At 37.4% G+C, this 24,863-nt stretch overlaps 1 protein-coding gene and 1 long non-coding RNA gene across 3 annotated transcripts in view; one reads left to right on the forward strand and one right to left on the reverse strand.

Moving 5' to 3' along the window:
* The window catches only part of LOC132660057 (uncharacterized), a 50,163-nt gene extending 26,032 nt beyond the window's left edge, over positions 1–24,131 (forward strand). Inside the window, exons 3-4 of the long non-coding RNA XR_009601243.1 lie at positions 17,266–17,308; positions 18,157–24,131. This is a non-coding gene — a long non-coding RNA (uncharacterized LOC132660057). The remainder of the gene's footprint in view (positions 1–17,265; positions 17,309–18,156) is intronic.
* WDHD1 (WD repeat and HMG-box DNA binding protein 1) overlaps positions 19,133–24,863 on the reverse strand; it is a 151,753-nt gene continuing 146,022 nt past the window's right edge. For both annotated transcript variants that reach the window (XM_042252549.2, XM_004010661.6), the window contains 3 exons: positions 24,195–24,325; positions 21,728–21,866; positions 19,133–19,935 (listed from right to left, as the gene is read on the reverse strand). In XM_042252549.2, coding sequence (XP_042108483.1) covers positions 19,738–19,935; positions 21,728–21,866; positions 24,195–24,325 — 468 coding nt within the window. In that variant the 3' untranslated portion in view covers positions 19,133–19,737. The remainder of the gene's footprint in view (positions 19,936–21,727; positions 21,867–24,194; positions 24,326–24,863) is intronic.

Here is a 24,863-nt window from a genome sequence, read left to right on the forward strand (position 1 = left end):
CCCTCAAATACCACCTCCCAACCCTCTGTTCTGGTGTGGTCCTCCAAGAGAAGAGGCCCCACCTTGACAAGTAGGAGTTGAAGTCATATTAAATTTGATTTAGAAAACAATGTGATTTCTGCCTTCAGTATTGTGAAGGAAAATTCAAATCCCTTACACACTTCTGCAACAGGGGTACTGTTTTCCTTATATGTAGATGAAACTCAGATGGCCTAAGGGACCTCCAAGGTCATACAGCTAGCAAGTGACACCTAGCTGACTTCAACTTTGGAAGCTGGGTGATTCCCGTCTGCTCCCATTTTGCGATGGTCATCAAGGACACAAGAGAGATGTGATCCTACCCTCTACATACATGAAATCTAATTGGTACCCAAAATATTTTCCCTTCATATTATCAGGAAAACATAAGGAAAAAACTTTCACTGGCAAACATACACCCAATTCAATTTCCATAAGCAAAATTTAAAGCTATGTTCAACATTCTTTTGGGTCCACAAAGTAGTTTATTGATGTTTATTTTCATATTTTCCTCTGACCACAAAGAAATAATCATTTGGCAGGTATGGTAAAAAATAGTCCAGGATGAAGTCTGACAGACCTGGATTCCAAATCTGAATTCTACCCTTTCCTGTGTGACCTCAGGGACATAGTCTTTGTGGGCGTCAATCTCTTCATTTGCAAAAAGGGGAAAGTCATTTTGAGAATTAGAAATAATTTATGCAAAGGACCTTGCAAAAGTACCCTAAGTGATCATTATTAATAATATGGTAATTATAGTAAATAATCATTCCTTACTCCTCTTTGTCCTCAAAATCTTCCATCAGCTTTAACACAAAATAAGATCAAACCTTTTATCTTTCTAAGCAAAAAAAGAGCCTAAATGGTGTTTGTGTGCCTGCACCTGTCTATTAACTCACTTAGTGTCATCATTTCCTGGGAATCAATATGACTATTTGCCCCTGGACATAGTTTCCCAGCAACACACATCTTGAACCAATTCAGGTGAATTTCCCCTGTCATTATGGTCACCTGGCTCTTGCATCAAGTGGCTCCTGGAAACCTTCTATAAATATTAGAATTATGTTGGCCAGAGGGAAATGAGCAAAGGTTATGTTTATACACCATCTTTCTCTTGAGATTTTACACTGAATAAAGAGCCATCTGCTGAGGCCACTACAGTCTCTTTGAAAGAGGTTGGGTGGGTATTTTTGTGCCCAGCAAACAGAGCAGAAGAGATTTATTCCTAGGGTTTTCTGACCAGAAGAAAGGAATAATCCTTCAGTGAATCTTCAACAATTATTGTTGAGGATCAGGAGTGACCCAAAAAATAATCTGATTTTCCTGTACAAGGTCTACCCTGACATTTTCTCTCTGTTTCCACTGGGAGCAGACTGGCAAGTACATTTAAAGCAAAACAAAAGTCAAGTTATTGCTAAACCATTTAGCAAACAGTATATGAAGTTTCCATGTTTTAAGTGTAAATATTATTCACTTTAAATTTCCTTTATCTTTCCAAGTCTGATTTTAAAAAAAATTATGTTGCTTGAATCTCTGCAGGCAAGACATTTACTTTGATATTCACTAAGTAGATTTTTGTGATTGCTCAGCAAACATATTTTTAATAATGATGTATAGGCTTTTTATTTGAAAAGTAACAATTATTTTTGATAGGATTAAAATATTCCCTAATTTCACTACAGTGTTATCAATTTGCTATATTTCTTTTTAATAGTTTTACTTTGTACGAATGGTTGTTTTATTTTACTCTGTTATATTTCCATTGGCAACCTGCTTTTTTCTTTTGCATGTTACAACATTTTCATAGCTATTTTTAAAAACTGGCTTACTACCCAGTTAATTTGATAAAATCTCCTCTTTCTCTTACTTTGTCACTGACTGTCACTCACGGACAATCATTTAAAAATAACCTTTGGAATTTAGAAAGATGGTAATGATAACCCTGTATGTGAGACAGCAAAAGAGACACAGATGTAGAACAGTCTTTCGGACTCTGTGGGAGAGGGCAAGGGTGGGATGATTTGGGAGAATGGCATTGAAACATGTATAATATCATATGTGAAAGGAATTGCCAGTCTAGGCTTGATGCATGATACAGGATGCTCGGGTCTGGTGCACTGGGATGACCCAGAGGGATGGGATGGGAAGGGAGGTGGGAGAGGGGGTTCAGGATGGGGAACATGTGTACACCCGTGGCGGATTCATGTTGATGTATGGCAAAACCAATACAATATTGTAAAGTAATTAGCCTCCAATTAAAATAAATAAATTTATATTAAGACAGAAAAAAACCCAAAAAACAAACAAACAAAAAAATAAATAAAAATAACCTTTTCCAGGGTCTTCAATGTGTACCATGTATAGATAAGTAAATTACTATTTGCTAATAAAGTAGTTTTTCTTATTCTGTACTTATACATAAAAATCTAAAGTATTCCATTAGATGTTATGGAAAAATATGAACGAACTTTTTAGTCAACCCAATACAAGCAATGTGATCTTGTGTAAATTATTCAACTTCTAAACTTAGTCTCTTTATCCACAAAATGGGGATCATAAGAGGAGCCAGTTCAAGAAGCTATGAGATCAGGGCTCTCATATGCTAAGCAATCAATAAATACTGTTGATAAATATATACTTTAAACAAGATTCATTTCCAGTCAAAATAAATGGAAAAGGAGCAGTTGGACTTCTACTAACAGAGGTCAAATTAGGTTATGATCTTGCCCAGTGTGTAGAGGGCAGCTGAAGAAATGTAAGTAGCACAATCAATGGGTAATGTTATCTCCTTTTCCAGCAGTGTTGAACTGGCAGCTCTGTCTCCAGCAGAGTCACAGACTACAGCGCAGCGTCACCGCAGGTCCCTACTCTGGTCAGCTGGTGCCTCCAGCTAAGCCTACCAGCCCTGCTCCTCTCAGCTGCCAAGCAAATATTGAAGCTCCACCAGACAACACGGGATGCTTTCCTGCAAAGTGCAGAACCTGTTGTTTTACTTTAGCCTTCAACTGTCTGGATGTTATTCCAAACACAATTTTGTAATTTGGAACCCACACTTGGAATTTCCTGTAAGCTATTCTTCAAAGATTCTGAAATGCCTTGTATGAGAAAGAGGAAGAAAAACTACCTGATTTTCAGTGTTTCTTAAAATATTTAAATATCATTTTAGATTTAAAGAAAATTCAAAAAATAGCATAAAATTTCCCATGTGCCTTCTGCAAGATCCCCTAATTGCAAACATTTTACCATGCTTGCTCCTTCTTTCTCTCTTAGCTTTGAGTCACTCAATGCTATGTGTGAGTTCAACACGTTGTCTTTACAACCACTTCCTTCATGTGAACTGAGATGTTCTCTGTGATATTTGTCCTTTAATTTACTACTCAGTGTATATTTTCAAAATATCTCTCTATAACATAGAGAGACATTTATATAATTAATCAAGGTGATATACATGTATAGTCCAAAAACCAAATAGAAAAGATGACCTTATGATGTGGAAAGCCACAGGTCTATGCTCAGCTCTGCTTGTCAGAGGCAGTATCTTTTAAGCAATCCTTTTTGCTTTGGTTTTTTTCCAAACTTACACATCTCAAAACAATATACTTCTACTGCTATTCCTTCTAATCAACTTGGACATTTAGTTTTACCTTTGTACCACAAAAGAAAAGAATTTAGCTCATTTACTCCTTCTTTCTCTTAGTAATATTATTCTTAATTCTTATACTAGTCACCTCTGTATCTTCAGTCAGCATACTTAAGTCTCAGCTTCGGCTCCAGCCACCAAAGAATGCCAACTTCCTCCAGCTTGGTAAGCAGAGGATATTGAGCAAACTAACTCCTTACCCTCTTCCCTTCACCTAAAAGCTTTACCTTTACTTTTACATTGCTGATTTCCAACATTTTCATTCTGTCCTAGAAGCATCATTCAAATGTCCATAATTTGTCTATGAGTTCATCTTACAAGGTGGAAAACTGACAAGAATTTATGTTTCCATGATGATGTGACTAGGAATCAAGCTCGAGAGTCCTTCTCCGCAAGGCCAGATCATGACCAGCTGTCTCTCAGTGGAGAAGATTCCTGTGTCAAACCAAGGGGGATTCCACCTTTTACCTCCTCCAAATCCCTGAATTGTATCTTTGTGATTTCCCAACTCCCGGCTGCTACCTGATCAGTCGTTGTCCTGGCATCTGTGTTTTGTCTGTGGCTTACTCTTTCCTTCTCAGTCTCTGTGAACATGTAGGAACACCATCCCCTACCCTCCCACTCCTCTCAACCCCCTTCACCCCTTCCCCCAGTACCAGAACTCACTGCTTTGGTTTGCCCTAGGAAATCTGCTCACTTTCCTTAGAACAACCTTCCAATTTAATTACTTGCCAAGGATGAAACAAATTCAGATTTTGCACAAATTCTAGATTTCTGTCTTCTATTGAAAAGTATAAGATTGGGTAACTCTGGGCTTGAATTCTGCAGCTATGGGCTAGGGTGTCACCATACTAGCTTTCTTCCCTTTACCTGTCTGAACCCTGTGGTAATGGGTTTTCAGTACATACTTATACTTGGTCTCCTTGGCTCCAGCCCCACATCTCACTCCTGCCCCACATCTCACTCCTGCCCCAATCCAAAATCTCGCTCAGCTTCCCCAGGGCAGACTGTGCCTCTTCTGGGCTATGTAGCCCCTCCTTATATCTTCTTCCCTGTTATTTACTCAGCAGGTGGTCCACAGACCAGAACAGCCTCAGTGACATCATCTAGGAGTTTTTCAGAGACACAAAACCTCTTACTCTACCCTAGATCTGAGCCCTAATCTGCAGTTTAATGAGATCTCCTATAGTGTGCCAATGAGGAAAAGAGTGGGCCTGGATTATGGTTTCCCTGCCTTGTTCATTGGGGTGGCCTTCTCTTTTCCTGTCCTCCTAAATGTACTGAATCCTCTCATGCATGGATGTCCCTCATTCCTTTCACTTCATCCTCAATTTTGTGGATCTGTTTATTTTTTATTTTCACTTCTTTTCCATTATTTAATGGGATCTCTAGAGGCAAAGGGAAAAAAATTGGGTGGTCAGTAATCCAGCGAGCAATTTGACAGTTTTCAGACACAGGTCTTAAAACACTGGAGTATTAGAAAATGTTACCATGCCCTCCTTTAGTTTTGTTTGCTTGGTTCTGTTTTACAGCTGTTCTCTCTGTAAGTACACAGATGTGAGCAGGGATGATGGATGGTTATGGCCTTGATGGGGCAGCTCCTTACATGGGAGTCTCCTGATGCTCTTTGGTTGCATAACTTAGCAAGGGATTGTTTGACTGCAGCGCCGAAAACCAAACAGATAGCAGGTGTTGGCAGCAGGTAAGGGTTTATTGCAGGCTGCCAAACAAGTGAGTAGAGACAAGCCTCAGATCCACTGTCACTTGGTCTTTGAGTTAGGGGGGTGGTTTAATGGGAAGAACTAAAAAACGGGCTAAATGTCATCTTGTGACATTTCTCTCTTCATTTTTTAAAAAAATTGAAGTACAGTGAACTTACAATGTTGTGTCAGTTTCAAATGTACAGCAAAGTGATTCAGTTATACATATATATTATTTTTCAGATTCTTTTCCATTGTAGGTTACTACAAGTTAGCGATTATAGTTTCCTGTGCTATATAGTAGGTCCCATTGTTTATTCATTTTATATACAGTAATGTGTATAGGTTAATCCTAAACTCCCAATTTATCCATCACCCTTCCATCCCCTTCGGTAACCAAAGGTTATTGCTTTATGTCTGCGAGTCTATATTTGTTTTGTAAATAAGTTCATTTGTATCATTTTTTAGGACTCCACATATAAATGGTATCATACAATATTTGTCTTTCTTGTGATATTTCTTAATCATAGTTTTGAGAGTCAGGATGCCTACTGTTTTGAGTCTCTGGTCTGGTGGTCCATGACCTAGAGAAAATCTGAGTCTGTATGTCAGTGATAAGTTGACAGTAGCCATTTTAGCATATTAACAATGTTATCAACAGCAGCAATTTTAGTCTCTTGACTCTGGTTTTATTATAAACTTCAGTCAGCATGCGATTGAGGTCAGAGGGGACAAGACAGGGAATAAAGTTTAGGATAGGGAGGTTAACCATAAATTCCTCAGAGGAATTTGGTTTTAGGGGGACTTGGTTTCAGTTGATGACTTTACACCTGAGAAACTCAGAGACATTGCTGCCTGAAAGACACACCCGTCTTCCAGGCAGACTTACCACCCCATTCTGCCAGAAAATACCAGCATTAAAAAAGCAAATTGGAAATTACAATAAAGACAAAGAGAATGGAAAACAGCTTAACAGAGTTGTGTAAAGCCATGTTTCTTTGTTGTTCTGAGAGTATTTTTATTTTTAGCATCACGACTGCTACTGTACATTTGTCCCAGCCAGTCATCCAAGTACTTGTGGAAATTAACTGCAATGTTATGAATGTTTCACAGATGGATGAACCAAAACTGATGAGAAAACAAACTGGTTCTGATCTTTTCACCATTTGGAGAATCTGAGTTTTATCTGACTGAAATAAATGTTTTCAATGAGAAACTGCATCATGCAGGATTTCTTTTCCTGCCAGAAATGGAATGCCCAGCTAAAAGTGGCCTGACCCGGTGGCTCTCAAAATGGCTCCATGTTAGAATCACCTAGGAAAACTGACTCCTACCTGGTGAAATCCCATTTCATTGGTCTGGGTTATGACTTGGGCATTGAGAGGACTCATTCTCAAATGCAGCCAAGGATGGGAACCACCTGCTTAAACGATGCAGACGCTTACTGTTTCACTTAACCAGAATCCTGGAGATGACATTATAGGGATGGCTCAGGGACTCTGTAATGTCATCAAGGGCTCAGGCTCTTCCCGACTCTCTCATTAGTCATGCTCAGCATGTTGTCAGTGTCTGCCCTCCCCAGACACAGATGGCTGCTGTCGCTCTGAGCATAAAGTGTTCAAACACAGCAGGGAAAGTGAAGCCAAAACTACCTCCTCCTCTTTGTCAGAGAGGAAGACTTTCTAAGAAGCTCGCCTGCCTCCACCCCAGGAGATTTCTCCTTATTTCATTGGCTAAAACACAGCCACCCAAAGACCAGCTGCTGGCAAAGAAGAATGGCTTACATCCATTGTTGCTGTTGCAAAGCGAAATGAGGGTTCCATTAAACTAAGTAAAAAGAGGGGAAGGCTTTTCGGTGGGCAACCAACAGTGTCTGTCCTTGTAACCTCATTATCCAAAGCGAGTTAGCAACAACTCATCATTAACCCATGGAATAACATCAGGCTCTGCTGGACCTGAAACTAGTTTTTAAGTTTTCTTTTGGGGCAGTTCTAACTCTCTATATGGAGTACTATTTTATGATTTTTTCCTTCTTAGAGGTCTTCCCCCAAAATGAAGGGAATATAGAATTTTTAAAAATAAAATTTATTACCATATGGGCCACTGACACTTTTATAAATCTAAGATACATTATGGGATTTTACTGGTCTTATTTTACTTACTTCATGTTTGCCACTTCATCATTTAGGGAACTCTTATCATACACCAACTTATCCTAGCTATATTTTAAAAAGAATTAAGTTGTACAAAAAATGGAAAATGATGAAATCCCTTAAAAGATGATACACTGTCTTTAAAAAATATATTATCCTGCAGTTTTCTTATCATAGTGCCCAAAGTATTACGTTCATTTTCAAGAAGGAATAAAAGAAGACTTAGAGGGACTATCTTGATGGTTCACTTCAAGATTTCATAGAACAAATTGAGAATTCAGAATTTTTCATTTTCCATTCATAGTGGCAAATAAAAGGAAATTGATACAGGAAGATGTTTCAAAGTTATTAGATGAATCAGAAGATAAATACAAAGAGGCAGGTAGCAGCACTCTTAGACTCTGTTAATGATGGCAAAATTGGTCAGGTTATGAGCTTTCAGATGAATATATTGTAGATGAATCTTCTCAAAACTCAATAATCGATGTGACCTACATATTCCAAAGGACACAAAAGAAATGTGGTATTTTCATCCAGTTAGTCATTTGACAGGAAAAATGTCACTCTGCAATATTTTGTGACAAGAACTTGGACCATCTTGTTTTGCCAAAACGATGTATGATGATACTCTTTAATCTTTTTTATTGTTTGTGTGTCAGTGTTTGAGTTGAAGAGGTTTACTATGTTCAAATTCTTGTGAACATTTCAAATAAAGTTGTTTTTCTTATTACCACTTTATTCTGCAAATTAATCATAAAATGACTTCAAAATGCTAATGAGCACTTTTCTTGGTATACTGATAACTACACAAATAAACTGGAGAAGGAAATGGCAACCCACTCCAGTACTCTTGCCTGGAAAATCCCATGGACGGAGGAGCCTGGTAGGCACAGTTCATGGGGTTGCGAAAAGTTGGACATGACTGAGCAACTTCACTTTCACTTTTCACTGTCATGCATTGGAGAAGGAAATGGCAACCCACTCCCGTGTTCTTGCCTGGAGAATCCCAGGGACAGAGGAGCCTGGTGGGCTGCTGTCTATGGGATCACACAGGGTTGGACACAACTGAGGTGACTTAGCAGAAGCAGCATACAAATAAACATTCGGGTTTCTCAGTTGTGAACTCAGAATCCTTTATTAGTGTTGATAAGAAAAACATATTGATTATCTTGTTTAGGAGAGGCACTGTGCCAGGCTTTGACAATACACAAAAACCCATGTTTGCTCTTGAAGAGCTTATATCCCTGTTAGGGGTCAGGGATATGAATTCTCTTCCACGAGGTAGAGATGCCTCATTAAAGTTTTCATTTCTAGTTGTAGGACATCCTCAGATATCCCCCCTCCCAGTATTACTATCTTACAAAGTGATATTAATAGAATATCAAAACCAAGAAATTGACACTGAAATAATCTATAACACTTATTCAGATTTCACCAGCACAGACTTATTTGTGTGTGTGTGTACCTCTGTGCAATCTTATCACAAGTAAATCCTTGTGAAACCACCACCATAATCAAGATACTCAATTGTACCATCACCTTAAGACTTGCTCTTGTCACTCCTATATAGCCACATCCCCCCTCCCCATCTTTAACCCTGGCAACTACTAATACATTGTCTGTCTCTGTATTATTTCATGAATGTTGTATAAATGGAATCATGCAGTGGAATGGCATCAAAATATCTTTTGAGATTGGCTTTCTTTCAGTCAGCTCAAGTTTCTTGAAGTTAATCCTAATTGTTGCTTGTATCAGTAATTTGTTCCTTTTTGTTACTGGGTAGTATGTCATGCATGGTATGAAAGTACTAGAGATTATTTAGTCATTGAGGGACATGTGGGTAGTTGCCAGTTTGGTGCTATAAAAATAAAGCTGTTATGACAGTTATGTACAAGTTATTTCCCATGCAAAAATAAGTCTTCATTTCTCTGGGATAAGTGCTTAAAAGGGTAATTAGGGTCATGTAGTTAAGTTCCTTTTAGTTTTGAAAGGAACTATCAAACTATTTTCTCAAATGGGTGTACAGTTTTACGTTCCCACCAGCAATACAAGTGATCCCAGTTTCTCTGCATCCTTACTTGCATTTGGTGTTACCATTATATTTCACTTTGCTGTTCTGATAGGTATGGAGTGAAATCTCACTATAGTTTCAGTTTGTATTTCTCTAATAGCTAATACTCTTGAACATCCTTTCATGTGTTTGCCTTCTGTATATCCTCTTAGGAAAAACGTTTCTTAGGAAAATGTGTGTTTGTGTCTTCTGTTCATTTCTAATTGGATCACATTTGTCTTTAATGCTGAGTTTGCAAGTTCTTTATATATTCTAGATATGCCAAGCTACTATTTTTAATCAGCTGCTATAACATTTGAGGGTGAAATGATGTTATGAAGAGTCTCTATCTCATTGAACCACATTAATACTCCTCCCTCTTTAGAAAAACCAACTATATCAATTCCAAACCATCTGTCTTCATAGAGGAACAACACTCCGTGGAAGCCAGGTTCCAACTTTCACTGAATACTTTATTTGCCGTTAATCTGCTCTGCAGCATTCTTTAAGAATTAGAGCGCTACTCTTCATCCTTCTTTCTCTAGGGTTTCTGTTATGGGGGCCACAAAAGCATCTGAGATAATGATTACCTGACAACATCTGTTTGTTTTTAATTTTTTCCCCACTTGTGTGTTTTTATTAGAGAAGCAAAAGGGTTTTCCTCTGCTCATTTGTTTCTCTGCTTCCCTACAACTTTAGCTTTCCCCTGCTATGGCTACAGCACATGCTTTTACATACCTGTGAAGCTCGGTTCCTCTGATTAACTGATTCTGCTTTGGTGTCCACATTCCAAATTTCAGGAAGAGAGATGGGATTACTGAATATTGAGGTCAGTTGTGCACTTCTGGTGCGGTGTGGCCTGGAGAAGTGATAGCAAGTGATAAGTGGCTATCCTTCGGGGGATGTGACCTATGAGGTTCTCTGAGGAGGTCTGAGCAGAAAATCGCTGTCATTTCTATTACAAGGACCACAGGGAACAGAATCACAGAGGTTAAGTTGTTCCCACAGTTACATAGCTCCAGTGGTACAGGAAATATATAAACCCTAAGCCTACCAAGTTCCAAAAATTATACGGTATCGACTATGCCAATCACCCCACCAACATGGTTCCTTCCCTTGAAAACCTGGGTCTCTTGGTGAGATCAACAAGTATCTACAATACAATTACAATACACATACAATCTGACAGAAAAATATACCTGGAGAAAACCAAAGAGAGTTCTAGTAAATGAAATACAATTCACAATTAAAAGAATAACAGCATTCTTCTCTTTTTAAAAAGTTTGGCGTTAGTTTAAATTTATGCTTATATTATTAGCCTCATTATATGAATACATTAGTGTGTTTACATGTCCTTGAGTGAAACAGTTCAGTAACATAAAAAGTTAATTCCAAAAAGTGTCAGAAAAAACCAGAATGCCACAAACACCTTTAAACAAGATACATGGTTTTATTCAAGATACTTTAATTTTAATCAACATTAACTGACTTTCTAATGCTAGATCAATGTTATATTCTTGCAATAAAGTCAATGGGATAACTAAATAGTATCTTTATAAACACAAAGTTGGATCTGGCCGACTAAAATTTTTACTTAGGATTTTTCTTCTATGTTCATGAATGAGATTTGTTTACAATTTTCCTTTTTAAAACTAATCTTGTCAGCTTTTGATATCAAGGTTAATGACAGCTGCTATATCAATAATATATAGTTGTAACTTTTACTTGACTATGATAGAGCTTGACTCTTAAATTCACCCAGCTGGGGACTTTCTTTCAGAGAAGTATTTAAAATATAGACTAACTTTTAAAACTGATTATAGACTATTTAGATTTTCTATTTCTTTGAGTCCGTTTTTTTTTCTTCCAGTTTTATTGAGATATAACTGATGAACAGTACTGTGTAAATTTAAGGTGTAAAACATAATGATTTGACTCACATACAGCATGGAGTAATTATCACAATAATTTCAGTGAATATCTTATATAGTTCAGTGATCTTATATAAGTTCAGTGATCATCTTATACAGATACAAAAGAAATTAAATATTTTTCTTGTGATGAGAACTCAGGATTTCCTGTCTTTCATATATCTCATACAATAGTGTTAATTATATCATGTTTTGCACTGTTGTTGTTGTTCAGTCGCTAAGTCATGTCAAACACTTTGAGATACATCCCTAGTACTTATCCTAGGGCTGGAAATTTGTATTAATACCTTTTGACTATCTTCATCCAATTCCCCTCTCCTCTACCCCTGCCTCTGGAAACCACAAATCTGATCTCTTTTTCTATAAGTTTGTTTTGAAGTACAACTGACTTGTAATACTGTTCAGTTCAGTTCAGTTCAGTCACTTAGTCATGTCTGACTCTGCGACCCCATGAATCGCAGCATGCTAGGCCTCCACAATGTACTGATTTGATATTTCTATAAATTTCCAAATGATCACATCTAGTTACAAACTGTCACCAAAGATGTTACATAGTTATTGACTATATTCACGCTGAACTATATTGATTATATTCATACCCACGACTCATTTATTTTGCAATTGAAAGTTTGTAACGATTCAATTTTTTAAATAACAACTTTGCAGATATAATTCACATATGTTAAATTTATGCCTAAGTATTTTGGTCTTTTTTATAGAAACTTGTTCATCAGAATTTTCCACTTTATAGTCATAAAGCTATTTAAAAGTCTTGAATTAGTCAGTATTCAACCAGAGAAACAGAACCAGTAGGAGACATATATTGAAATTTATTGCAAGAATTGATTTATATGATTGTGAAGGCCAGAGGGCTGGACTAAAACCCTAAATCATAGGGTAGACCTTAAGGAAAAGCAGCCTGAAAAACTCAGGCATGAGCGGAAGCTGCTTTCTAGGGTGTGGTTTCTTCTTCTCCCTCAGGGAAGCCTCAGTTCTGCTCTTAACGGCCTTTCAACTTGTTGAATCCGACCCACACAGACTATGTAGGATAATCTATTAAAGTCAACTGGTCATGAACTTTAAAACACTCTATAAAAATACCTTCATAGCAAAATAAAGGTTAGAATTTGATTAAATAACAATGGTAGCCTAGTCAGTTGACACATAAAACTGACCATCATAAGCCTCTTATTTTTACTTACTTATTTTTGGCTGCAATGGGTCTTTGCCTCGAGTGGGTTTTCTCTAGTTGCGGCAAGCAGGGGCTACTTTTCGTTGTGGTGCACAGGCTTTCCATTGCAGTGGCCTCTCTTGCAGAGCACAGGCTCTAGGAGCAAGTGCTTCAGTAACTTCAGAATGCAGGCTCAGTAGTTGTGGCTCCCAGGCTCCAGAGGATGGGCTCAGCCATGGGCTCCAGAGCATGGGCTCAGTAGCCTATAGGCTTAGTTTCTCTGCAGCTGGCCTGTGGAATCTTCCCCAGACCAGGGATTGAACTGGTGTCCCCTGCATTGACAGGTGGATTCTTTTTTTAATTTTAATTGGAGGCTAATTACTTTACAATATTGTAGTGGTTTCTGCAATACATTGACATGAATCAGCCATGGGTGTACATGTGTTCCCCATCCTAAACCCCCCTCCCACCTCCCTCCACATCCCATCCCTCAGGGTCATCCCAGTGCACCAGCCCTGAGAACCCTGTCTCATGCATCAAACCTGGACTGGCGATGTTTCACATATGATAATATACATGTTTCAATGCCATTCTCTTAAATCATCCCCCCCCTCGCCTTCTCCCACAGAGTCCAAAAGACTGTTCTATACATCTGTGTCTCTTTTGCTGTCTTGCATATAGGGTCATCATTACCATCTTTCTAAATTCCATATATATGCATTAATGTACTGTATTGGTATTTTTCTTTCTGACTTACTCTGTATAATAGGCTCCAATTTCATCCACCTCATTAGAACTGATTCAAATGCATTCTTTTTAATGGCTGAGTAATATTCCACTGTGTTTATGTAGCACAGCTTTCTTATCCATTTGTCTGCCAATGGACATGTAGGTCGCTTCCATGTCCTGGCTATTGTAAACAGTGCTGTGATGAACATTATGGTACATGTGTCTCTTTCAGTTCTGGTTTCTGTGTATGCCATGCCGAGGAGTGGGATGGCTGGATCATATGGCAGTTCTATTTCCCGTTTTTTAAGGAATCTCCACACTGTTCTCCATAGTGGCTGTACTAGTTTGCATTCCTATCAACAGTGTAGGAGGGTTCCCTTTTCTCCACACCCTCTCCAGCATTTATTGTTTGTAGACTTTTTGATAGCAGCCATTCTGAGTGGCATGAGATGGTACCTCATTGTGGTTTTGATTTGCATTTCTCTGATAATGAGTGATGTTGAGCATCTTTTCATGTGTTTGTTAGCCATCTGAATGTCTTCTTTGGAGAAATGTCTGTTTAGTTCTTTGGCCCATTTTTTGATTGGGTCATTTATTTTTCTGGAATTGAGCTGCAGGAGCTGCTTGTATATTTTTGAGATTAATTCTTTGTCAGTTGCTTCGTTTGCTATTATTTTCTCCCATTCTGAAGGATGTCTTTACACCTTGCTTATAGTTTCCCTTGTTGTGCAAAAGCTTTTCAGTTTAATTAGGTCCCGTTTGTTTATTTTTGCTTTTATTTCCATTACTCTAGGAGGTGGGTCATTGAGGATCCTGCTGTGATTTATGTCAGAGTGTTTTGCCAATGTTTTCCTCTAGGAGTTTTAGTTTCTGGTCTTACATTTCGATCTTTAATCCATTTTGAGTTTATTTTTGTGTGTGGTGTTAGAAAGTGTTCCAGTTTCATTCTTTTACAAGTGGTTGACCAGTTTTCCCAGCACCACTTGTTAAAAGAGATTGTCTTTCCTCCATTGTGTATTCTTGCCTCCTTTGTCAAAGATAAGGTGTCCATAGGTGTGTGGATTTATCTTTGGGCTTTCTATTTTGTTCCATTGATCTATATTTTTGTCTTTGTGCCAGTACCATACTGTCTTGATGACTGCAGCTTTGTAGTAGAGTCTGTAGTCAGGCAAGTTGATTGCTCCAGTTCCATTCTTCTTTCTCAAGGTTGCTTTGGCTATTCGAGGTTTTTGTATTTCCATACAAATTGTGAAATTATTTGTTCTAGTTCTGTGAAAAATACTGTTGGTTGCTTGATAGGGATTGCATTGAATCTATAGATTACTTTGGGTAGTATACTCATTTTCACTATATTGATTCTTCCAATCCATGAACATGGTATATTTCTCCATCTATTTGTGTCACCTTTGATTTCTTTCATCAGTGTTTTATAGTTTTCTATATATAGAGAAAACTATAAGAAACTTTTGTTTCTTTCGGTAGATTTATTCCTAAGTATTTTGTTCTTTTCATTCCAATGGTGAATGGAATTGTTTCCTTAATTTCTGTTTTCTCATTGATAGTGTATAGGAATGCAAGGGATTTCTGTGTGTTAATTTTATATCCTGGCAGGTGGATTCTTAATCCACTGCACTACCAGGTAAGTCCCCAAGCTTCTTAACTTTAAAAAAAATCTGTAGATTTTGTCATTAATAATTTCCTTTTTACTTCTAATATTATTTATGCTTTTCTCTTTGTATAATGATTTATCTTGTCTGATTTTTTCCTAATGTATCAGTCTTTCAAAGAACCAACTTTTGGCTTTTTGACTCCAATATGTTTACTTTCCACTCCATCAGTTTTTGCTCTTTATGACACAGTTCCTGAGTAGGTAGAAACTGGTTTTGGTTACAGGAATACTACCAGCAAAAGGCTGCACTTTATAGGCTTGGGCTGTTGTATTTTTCCTTTAACCCTCTGTCGACCATGAATTTGGACTGCACACCTATGTGAAAACAATAAAAAAAGAATATATATACAGAAAAAAAGCCTAATGGCATACACACTTACCAGGGGTCATCTGTGGGTATTAGGATTGGGAGTGATGTTCTTCCTCATTCTTTATTAGTATGTAATACTAATAACTAAAGTATATACTACTACTAACTAAATACAATGCAATACTTTTGATTGATCTTAGATCTGAGGGGGAAAAGCCTAATGGGCACTTTGGGTGAAATTTTAGTATGAAATACATGTTAGGCAATAATATTCTTCTGTTAAATTTGTTATAGTAATGATATTGTGGTTATATAGAAGAATGTCTTTATTCTTGAAGTACCAAGGGGTGAAGTGTCATGTTGCGTATTTCAAATGGTTCCAGAAAAACTGTTTTACAAAGCATTTATGGCAAAATGTCAACAATAGTCAATCTAGATAAAGGGTATATGTATGTTTGCTGTAGTCTTTGAAATTTTCTGTAGGTTTAAGAAATATAAAAATAAACACCTGGGGGGGGGGGGAAATTACATACTTCCATTATAAAATAGCTGGAAAATCAAAAAGGCCCCTAAGACAACCAGTCACTGAGTAAGACGCTTTCTACATAGATGGGTCTCATCCTTTTGTCTAAAGGGATCTGCTCCATGGTAGTGACAATGGCTTACCTCAGGCTGCTGCATTTAGAGTGGCTGTAGATTACCACTGTCCCCACAGTTGGTAGGCATAACCCAGCACTCACTCACTTGCTCTCTGGGATAATTAGAAGATGATGTTTTGAATATCAAGTTATAAAATGAGCTCTTTGAGAAGCTTTTTCTACTGAAGAATGAAATTGAGCACAAGACCACTTTCTATAGAACATAAGCTCAAAATAGGCAACAGTACTGATATCATGATGATGGCTAATATATTTATTTCCATTTGCATTTTCCTACCATTAAGTTCCAAGTCTCTGAAAAGATTTTTTCCTTAAAAGAGGTTTAATATTATATAGAAAAGAAATAGGGATGATATTTCTTCATTTATGAGCTCTGATTTTTAAGTTCAGTTCAGTTCAGTCATGTCTCTTTGCGACCCCATGGACTGCAGCACTCCAGGCTTCCCTGTCCATTACCAACTCCCGGAGATTGCTCAAACTCATGTCCATGGAGTCAGTGATGCCATCCAGCCATCTCATCCTCTGTCGTCCCCTTCTCTTCCTGCCCTCAATCTTTCCCAACATCAGGGTCTTTTCCAATGAGTCAGTTCTTCACATCAGGTGGCCAAAGTACTGGAGCTTCAGCTTCAGCATCGGTCCTTCCAATGAATATTCAGGATTTGTAAGTTAAACTAGGTCAATACAAAAACTTTCCTTCAACCAAACAAATGTAGACCAACCTTTTACAGGTACTTCCCTGGCTGACCAGTGGTTAAGTCTCAACACTTTCACTGCAGCGGGCACAGGTTTAAACCCTGGTTTGGCAACTAAGATCCTGCATGCCGTGCAGCATCACCCAAAAAACAAAGAAAAAAGAAAAAACTTTTTGCGAACTCTTGGTATCATCAGGTTCCTATGGATTTTAAATATAAAACTATAACACTCAAGTATATAATATCCTTAAGAATTATACACTGTGATAAGCAAGTTGGAGAAGTAAAAACAAAATACCTATCTATAAGCATGCTTCCAAAGTAATATAAAAAATTTTTTACTTCAGGATCTTGAAACCAACATTAATTCATAATTAATTCAGAATCAAACTTAATGACAAAGTAAGATTAACTAGCCAACAACATAGTAACAATAGCTGATAAGTATATAAAACACTACAATGTGCCAGGTAAGTGCTTTTACCTCATTTAATTCTCTTAGCAACCCTTAAATTACATATTATTAATATACCCATTTTACAGGTGAATGGACAAAGGCTACGACTTGCCCAAGGCTTTTTAGCTGGTAGGTATTACAGTGAGCCTTTGAACTCAGGTAGTCTGTATGGCTTTGAAATCTGTGCTCCTAACCTGTGTTACAATGCCTCTCAATACCAGCTCCTAAATAAAAAATCAGAAATGCTCTTTCCCAATCTTAATCATGAGACAAGGAATATCCTTTGGCCACTATACATCTGAAATTTCAACATATTTTGTCCCTTCCAACCTAAAACTACCTTCAATTTTGAATCACTTGATTTTATTACTATCCTCCTACCCCAGAGTACCCCTGTACTGTCCCTCATAAAGTGGCTCATTTGTATTAAGCTCTGCTTAGAATACTAACCAAAAACATGTATGAACTACTTAATTTAATCTTGTTTGTTCAAAACAAAAGAGGAGTTAAACACTTTCTCACTCTTTAATTACTCTCTTATCAAGGCTTCAAAGATTTGCTCAATAAAGCACTGCTGATGCTGATAACCAGAGTAGTTTACCAGGAACATATGCTGAGCTTCAATATTATCAAAATAGTACCTTCAATACCTCTGTGTGTTTAATGTGTAACAGGATAAGGGTGAAGGAGGGGCTTGCGTAATTCAATGAAGCTATGAGCCATGCTGTACAGGGCTACCCAAGATGGACAGGTGATAGTGAAAAGTTCTGACAAAATATGGTCCACTGGAGGAGGAAATGGCAGTATTCTTGCCACAAGAACCTCATGGACAGTATGAAAAGACAAAAAGATGTGACACCAGAAGATAAGCTCCCCAGGTCAGAAGGTGTCCAAAGAAGCTGAAGTTGACCAGTTGTATGAAAACCTACAAGACCTTCTAGAACTAACACCAAAAATATATGTCCTTTTCATCATAGGGGAGAGGAATGCAAAAGTAGGAAATCAAGAGATACCCGGAGTAACAGGCAAGTTTGGCCTTGGAGTACAAAATGAAGCACAGCAAAGGCTAACAGAGTTTTGTCAAGAGAACACGCTGGTCATAGCAAACACTCTTTTCCAACAACCCAAGAGACGACTCTACACAGATATCACCAGATGGTCAATACTGAAATTAGGTGGCTCAGATGGTAAAGAATCTGTCAGCAATGTGGGAGACCTGGGCTAAACTCCCTGGGTTGGCAAGATCCCTTGGAGAAGGAAATGGCAACCCACTCTGGCCTGGAGAATTCCATGGACAGAGAAGCTTGGTGGGCTATACAGTCCATGGGGTTGCAAACAGTCAGACATGACTGAGCGACTAACACTTTCACTTTCTTTCATATTCTGTGCAGCCAAAGATGGAGAAGCTCTACACAGTCAGCAAAAACAAGACCTGGAGCTGACTATGGCTCAGATCGTGAGCGCCTCACTGCAAAATTCAGGCTCAAATTGAAGAAAGTAGGGGAAACCATTAGGTTATTCAGGTATGACCTAAATCAAATCCCTTATGATTTATACAGTGGAGGTGATGAACAGATTCAAGGGATTCGATTTGGTAAACAGACTGCCTGAAGTACTATGGATGGGGGTTTGTAACACTGTTACAAATGAGCTTCCCTGGTGGCTCAGACAGTAAAGCATCTGCCTACAATGTGGGAGACCGGGTTTCAATCCCTGGGTCTGGAAGATCTCCTGGAGAAGGAAATGGCAACCCACTCCAGTATTCTTGCCTGGAAAATCCCATGGATGGAGGAACCTGGTAGGCTACAGTTCATGGGGTCGCAGAGTCAGACGTGACTTAGCGACTGAACAACAACAAAAACAAGATGGGGGTAGTGAAAATTATGGTAATAAACATAAAATATATTTTCTAGAAACACTTCCATTTCATGGAAATACAATGTGAAGACCGTATTAAGCTAAACATGAAAATTAAGTTTTATTTTTAAAAAAACAGGCAATACAAACAGATAAAAGTAATATATGAAGAAATTTCCAAAACAAAGGTCTCATCTACAAAATTATTTACATGTTTAGGGCCCATATGAAAAAAAATATGGTCCCCTGGGTCCAGTATAGACATAAGAGCAATCTACAGTAACACACTTTGGAAGAGGACTTTCGTAGCACTTGCCAATATGTGATATTTACCAAACAAGGAACACTCTAGAAGGTGCTTCAATGCTCAGAGGTTTTAAGACCTTGGCTTTGATGATTTTGAAGGTAAGAAACAAAATCAATCCAGCTTCCAATGGGACATGACAGTGGCCTCCAGTCAGTGGCCATGGTCGTGCTTCTGAATGGCCCTCCATTTGGGGGCAGAGCAATCTGCAGAGATGATAGTTTTTACAGATGCCCCACTACTTACACCAATATAGTTACTGGATTATCTTATAAAGACTAACAGCATTCTTTAAACTCTTTCAAAAATACTTAAAGAGTTTCCTACAGATTTTTTTAAAGGTTTAGATTCACCAAAGATCCATTACTCTCCTAAGTTCTAAATTTACCTCCTTACTCTATTCCTGCTTAAAAGCAAAAGCTGACAGTTTCTGATTTGTAGAAAGATCTAAAGGTTTTTGCTTTTTAGGTAAATTCAAATTCTTCATTTTTTCTTCCTGGTTTTCAGTTTCCTGACTTTCATCGACCACACGTTTTCGCTTCTTTTCTTCAGCTCCATCACTTGCAGTTCCTCCTTTGGCCTTGGCAGCCCATGCCTTTGTAAAAATATTCGAAGAGAAAAGATTTTTAGGAAATAACAAATTAATAGGAAGGAAATGATTTCTTTACTTTTACAGGAAACATTATGCCATAAAGCAGCATAATTAGCACTTGAATTGTGAAGCTAATCATTAAGGGTTCTCATTTTTTAAAAAAATAAATTGCTTATTATTTAATTGCAGGGTACATTTAAAAATTTACATTCTAACTATAATATTTCAATCTAAACTCTGCTTGTATTTAACCATATTAAGAGCAAAACACTGTAACTACAGGTACTGTTTAAAAAAGAAACCTTTTATTTTGAGATTAGAGATAGAGATTCCATGCAGTTGAGGAAGTAATACAGAAAGCCCCCGTGTCCCCTTTACTCAGTTTCCCTCAATGGTTGCATCCTGCAAAACTATACTGTACTATTACAGCTAGGATATTGACATCGATAAAACCTTTTTATTTCAACTCATTTGTGTGTGTATGTGTGTAATTCTACTGTAGGCTGTGTATTTACCACCACATTCAGGATATAGAACAGTTCCACAAGCATGAGTATCCCTCATGCTGCCCTGCCCTATTCCTCTCCCAGGCCCCATCCCCTGGCAATCAGTACTCTGATCTTCACCCCATCACTTTGTCATGTCACAAATATTACATACGGTATACGTTCTTTTGGGATTGGTTTCTATTCAGTAAGCGAGAACCTAACAGGGTTCACTCATTTATTTCTTAAACCTCTTTTAATCTCTAACAGTTCCTCCTCCTCCTACTTTATTTTCCTTCCCAGTCATTATTATTGAAAAGGGTACATGTGACCTGTAGAATTTTTCACATTAACAGACTGGATTTAAGAAATGTTTAAGGTTTACACTAAAAATACTGATTACATTTTAAGTATTCAAAAACACGACCACAAGTTTTGCCACGTCTCTTCCTCTTTTCCTGCATAAGCTGACAGTTTCAGCTTATGGTCTTATTCATTCAGATGCCATTTTATTTAATACTTTAGAATTTTTATCCTTTTATAAATGCTCACAAAAAATGAGAAACACAAAGATGCTAATGAGATTCTAAAGAAGGTGAGAGGTGGTTAGACTAGTTTCTAGTTTCGTCATTTTGCAATACATTTATTTTGTAAAACCAGTTTATCAAGGTAAAATATCTATGTCACAAGGTACCCATTGCTGCACCCTTGTCATCCCTGGGGAAGGTAAGTCTGAGATTTGATACAACATACACATTCCTTCCCCTTGTAAAAGAAAGCCGCTCCTAGCCTTTTTCTACATGGCAGGGAATGACCTAAGAAGCGATAGGTACAAGTCACCTGTCCTAATTTCCACATGAAAGGCTAGAACAGAACACGGATTGTTTCCTCACAAAGCAGTATTCTCATTTAGTGTTCAATGTGTAAGTAAATAGTATTTTAAGAAATTCTGCTTACAAGGACTCTAAAGCAGTTGTCCAAAAATGTGAATTAATTTCAGTTTTCCTTACTAATTTTATTTGATTCTGACTTAAAAGCAATGTACTTTTTCTTGGGCTATTCCCCTAACTTACAATATGCAGAAACTTATACAGATGTAGGTAGTATATCTGCCAAAAAATTAACCATCAACACTAAATAATTATTATATAGATCTAGATGTCAAAACTGACATTTTGTTTGTTGCATCTCCTCTCCACCAAGAGGCTGAGTGTATCCAATTTTAAAACACAGAAAAAAAGCATTTTCTATAAGAATTTTTAAAAGCCAGGAATTCGCCAAAGTCTCAATCTCGGTACAATTATTCTTACCTTCCTTTCTTCAGTTGACAGTACTTTAAATCGAACCATTCCTTCTTTTATTATGTCTGCTTCATCTGAAAAGTCAGGATTGTCAGACAAAATATGACTTCTGTTTTCTTCCAGCCACATCTGGAACCCGGTCTTAGGCCTAAAATAGCAATTATACAAAAAAAATTTTATACTTAAGACAGTTCTGGAGTATTTTATGATTTTTCAGGTAAGTAATTAACCATTAGTCTTTGCATACCTATATATAATGTAAGACAGACACAATTAATTATACTTGTTAATATTCATAATTACATATTACTTAAAACTGCCTAGAGACTACAGGAATAATGAGTTGAAAGAAATCCTTTGTAAGATCAATTCAAAGGGATTACTCACATTTATATTTTCCAAGCACAGCACCTGTGAACTCTTTAATGAATATTGACATACTCAAGGTCTCCAATCTTCCTTAGCCCCTCTAGTCCAATAAAACCCTCCCATGAATTCTTGGTAGCCTTTCTCCATTCCCTAAACCAGCTATTTGAAATCTTCATGATTTCTCTCAAGCTCCTTTCTCCTGCTAGCACAGCTGACCTGGGAGCCTAGGTCAGTTCTTCTACCATTATGTAAAGCATGGACACAGCATAAATGCCAATGTTACCAGATTTCAGTTCTGACACAAACTGTTTTTTAGGTCACACCTGAAGATTTAATGCAAATATTTAACATTTACTGATCACTTTTCTTCTGTATAGGCTGTTGAAAGTATAAAAAATTTAATCTTCTTAAATAAAAATTTCACTGTTTAATAGCTAAATTAAATTTAGGACAAAATAAAAAAAATAAAAACTACAGCTACCCCCTCAAATTAAATTGGTTAATACAAGATGTAAGAGTTGGACTATAAAGAAAGCTGAGCGCCAAAGAATTGATGCTTTTCAACTGTGGTGTTGAAGAGGACTCTTGAGAGTCCCCTGGACTGTAAGGAGATCCAGCCAGTCAATCTTAAAGGAAATCAGCCCTGAATATTCATTGGAAGGACTGATGCTGAAGCTGAAGCTCCAATATTTTGGCCACCTGATGCAAAGAACTGACTCATTTGTAAAGACCCAGATGCTGAGAAAGACTGAAGGCAGGAGAAGGGGACGACAGAGGAGGAGATGGTTGATGGCATCACCTACTCAACGGACATGAGTTTGAGTAAACTCTGGGAGTTGGCGATGGAGAGGGAGGCCTGGAGTGCTGCAGTCCATGGGGCTGCAAAGAGTTGGACATGACTGAGCAACTGAACGTGAGATACTGGTTACATGAGATACATAAAGTTAAAAATGAAATGGTGACACTTTTCTGGTGGTCCAGTGGTTAAGAATCCTATCAGTACAGGGGATTCAGATTCAATCCCTGCTCAGGGAAGATTCCACATGCTGCTGGACAACTGCAACTACTGAGCCCACCCACACACAGCAACCGCTACAGCCCACACGCTCTAGAGCCCACTGCAACAAGAGAAGCCACTGCAACGAGAAGCCCGTGCACCACAACAAAGACCCAGTGCAGCCAAAAAGAAATAAATTTTAAGAAATGAAATGGTGACTTTTTCAGTATAGCTGATGTATTTCAAATAAGTCTAGCATACAAGAGATCAAGAAATCTGGTAACATAATGAGTTGGTGGACAAACAGGGACTCTTGTATTGCTGGGGGATACAAACATCCATGCAGAGCAATTTTGCAGTATCTTTCAAAATTAAGTGTACATTAGCTTGAACCATACAGGAATCTATCTTACAGCTATATGTACATAATATTCATATAAAATTATTAATTGTACTACTATTTGTACCAGCAAAAGACCAGCAATGACTTTTTGTCTACTTTCAGAGAACTAAATAAATTATGGTACAGCCATGCAATGAATGTAAAAAGATTAAAGAAACTCTTCATGTAATAAAAAGGAATGATCTGCAAAACCTGCTCTTAAGTGAAAAAAATAAGGCACAAAACAATGTGCATATTATCATTTCTGTAAACCAAAAAAAATGCATAGAATAATTTAAGAAGGCTATAGGAGAAATTGTGCAGTGAGTATTTGTGCACAGGGAACTGAGTGGATAGAAAAAAGATTTACTCTTCACCACACATCTTTTTGTATCTTTGACTGTGTTTCTCCCATGTAACTATATTATTTAAAAACAAACAAATGAAAAAATGAACTAATTAAAAAAATATAGTATCTCAGTAAAATGTGTTCACAATTTAAAACCTAGATAGTTTATCAAAGCATACTTTAATAAGTAATGTAAATAGATACTAATCAATATTTGTGGCTTCCCTAAAATTACATGATTTCAGAATGCCCACTACCTGTGCCAATGTATTATTTATATTAATGAATAACAGAGTCACACAATTTTGTATTGCTACTTCTATGTGCCTTTTATTGGAATACTGCATCTTGAGAATACTAAATTTCTCTACGTACTGACCTTTGGTTTTCAGTGTTTTGAGGACACACAGCTGGGGTTTCAGATGATGAATTTTTAGGATTTTCTTCTTTTACTTCCTCAGTCCTGTCAGCTTGGGAAGTTCTTTTCTGGAAAAAGGATGCTGCAGATGCCTGTGAAAACAAACGTGAATACTGCAACAAAATCTAGCATGATTCTATATTTTATGAGCAAATTTGGAAAAAGGTGGAAAAATACCTATTTTTATTTAGAATTCTTACACTAACATGTAAGTCCTAAGGTTTTCTGTTAAAAGTAAATATTTATACACATGCATACAAAACTTCCAAAAAACTATACCTCAAATTAGTTTACCTATTTTACTGATGACAAATCTGGGATTAAATTACCAAAATTAGGATAAAACCTGGGAAGAAAACTGAGAACACAGAACAGGAAAGATTAGGGCCAGCTACTAAGCTAGCTGTCATTAAACAAGGACAGGCATCAGAACTGTCTGGGAAATGAAAAGAATACAGACAGATGCCTGAGTCCCTGTCCTGGGTCTATATATTAATAGTAATACAATTATGGAAGTGACATCTCATCATTGTCACAGTTACTGGATAATCCCATTACACTTGAGGGGAGGGGCTGTACAAAGTCATGAGGACCAGGAGGCAGGAATGAGTGGGGCTCTCTGAGTCTCTT

This window comes from Ovis aries, chromosome 7, assembly GCF_016772045.2.
Source record: "Ovis aries strain OAR_USU_Benz2616 breed Rambouillet chromosome 7, ARS-UI_Ramb_v3.0, whole genome shotgun sequence".
Taxonomy (NCBI): Eukaryota; Metazoa; Chordata; class Mammalia; order Artiodactyla; family Bovidae; genus Ovis; species Ovis aries.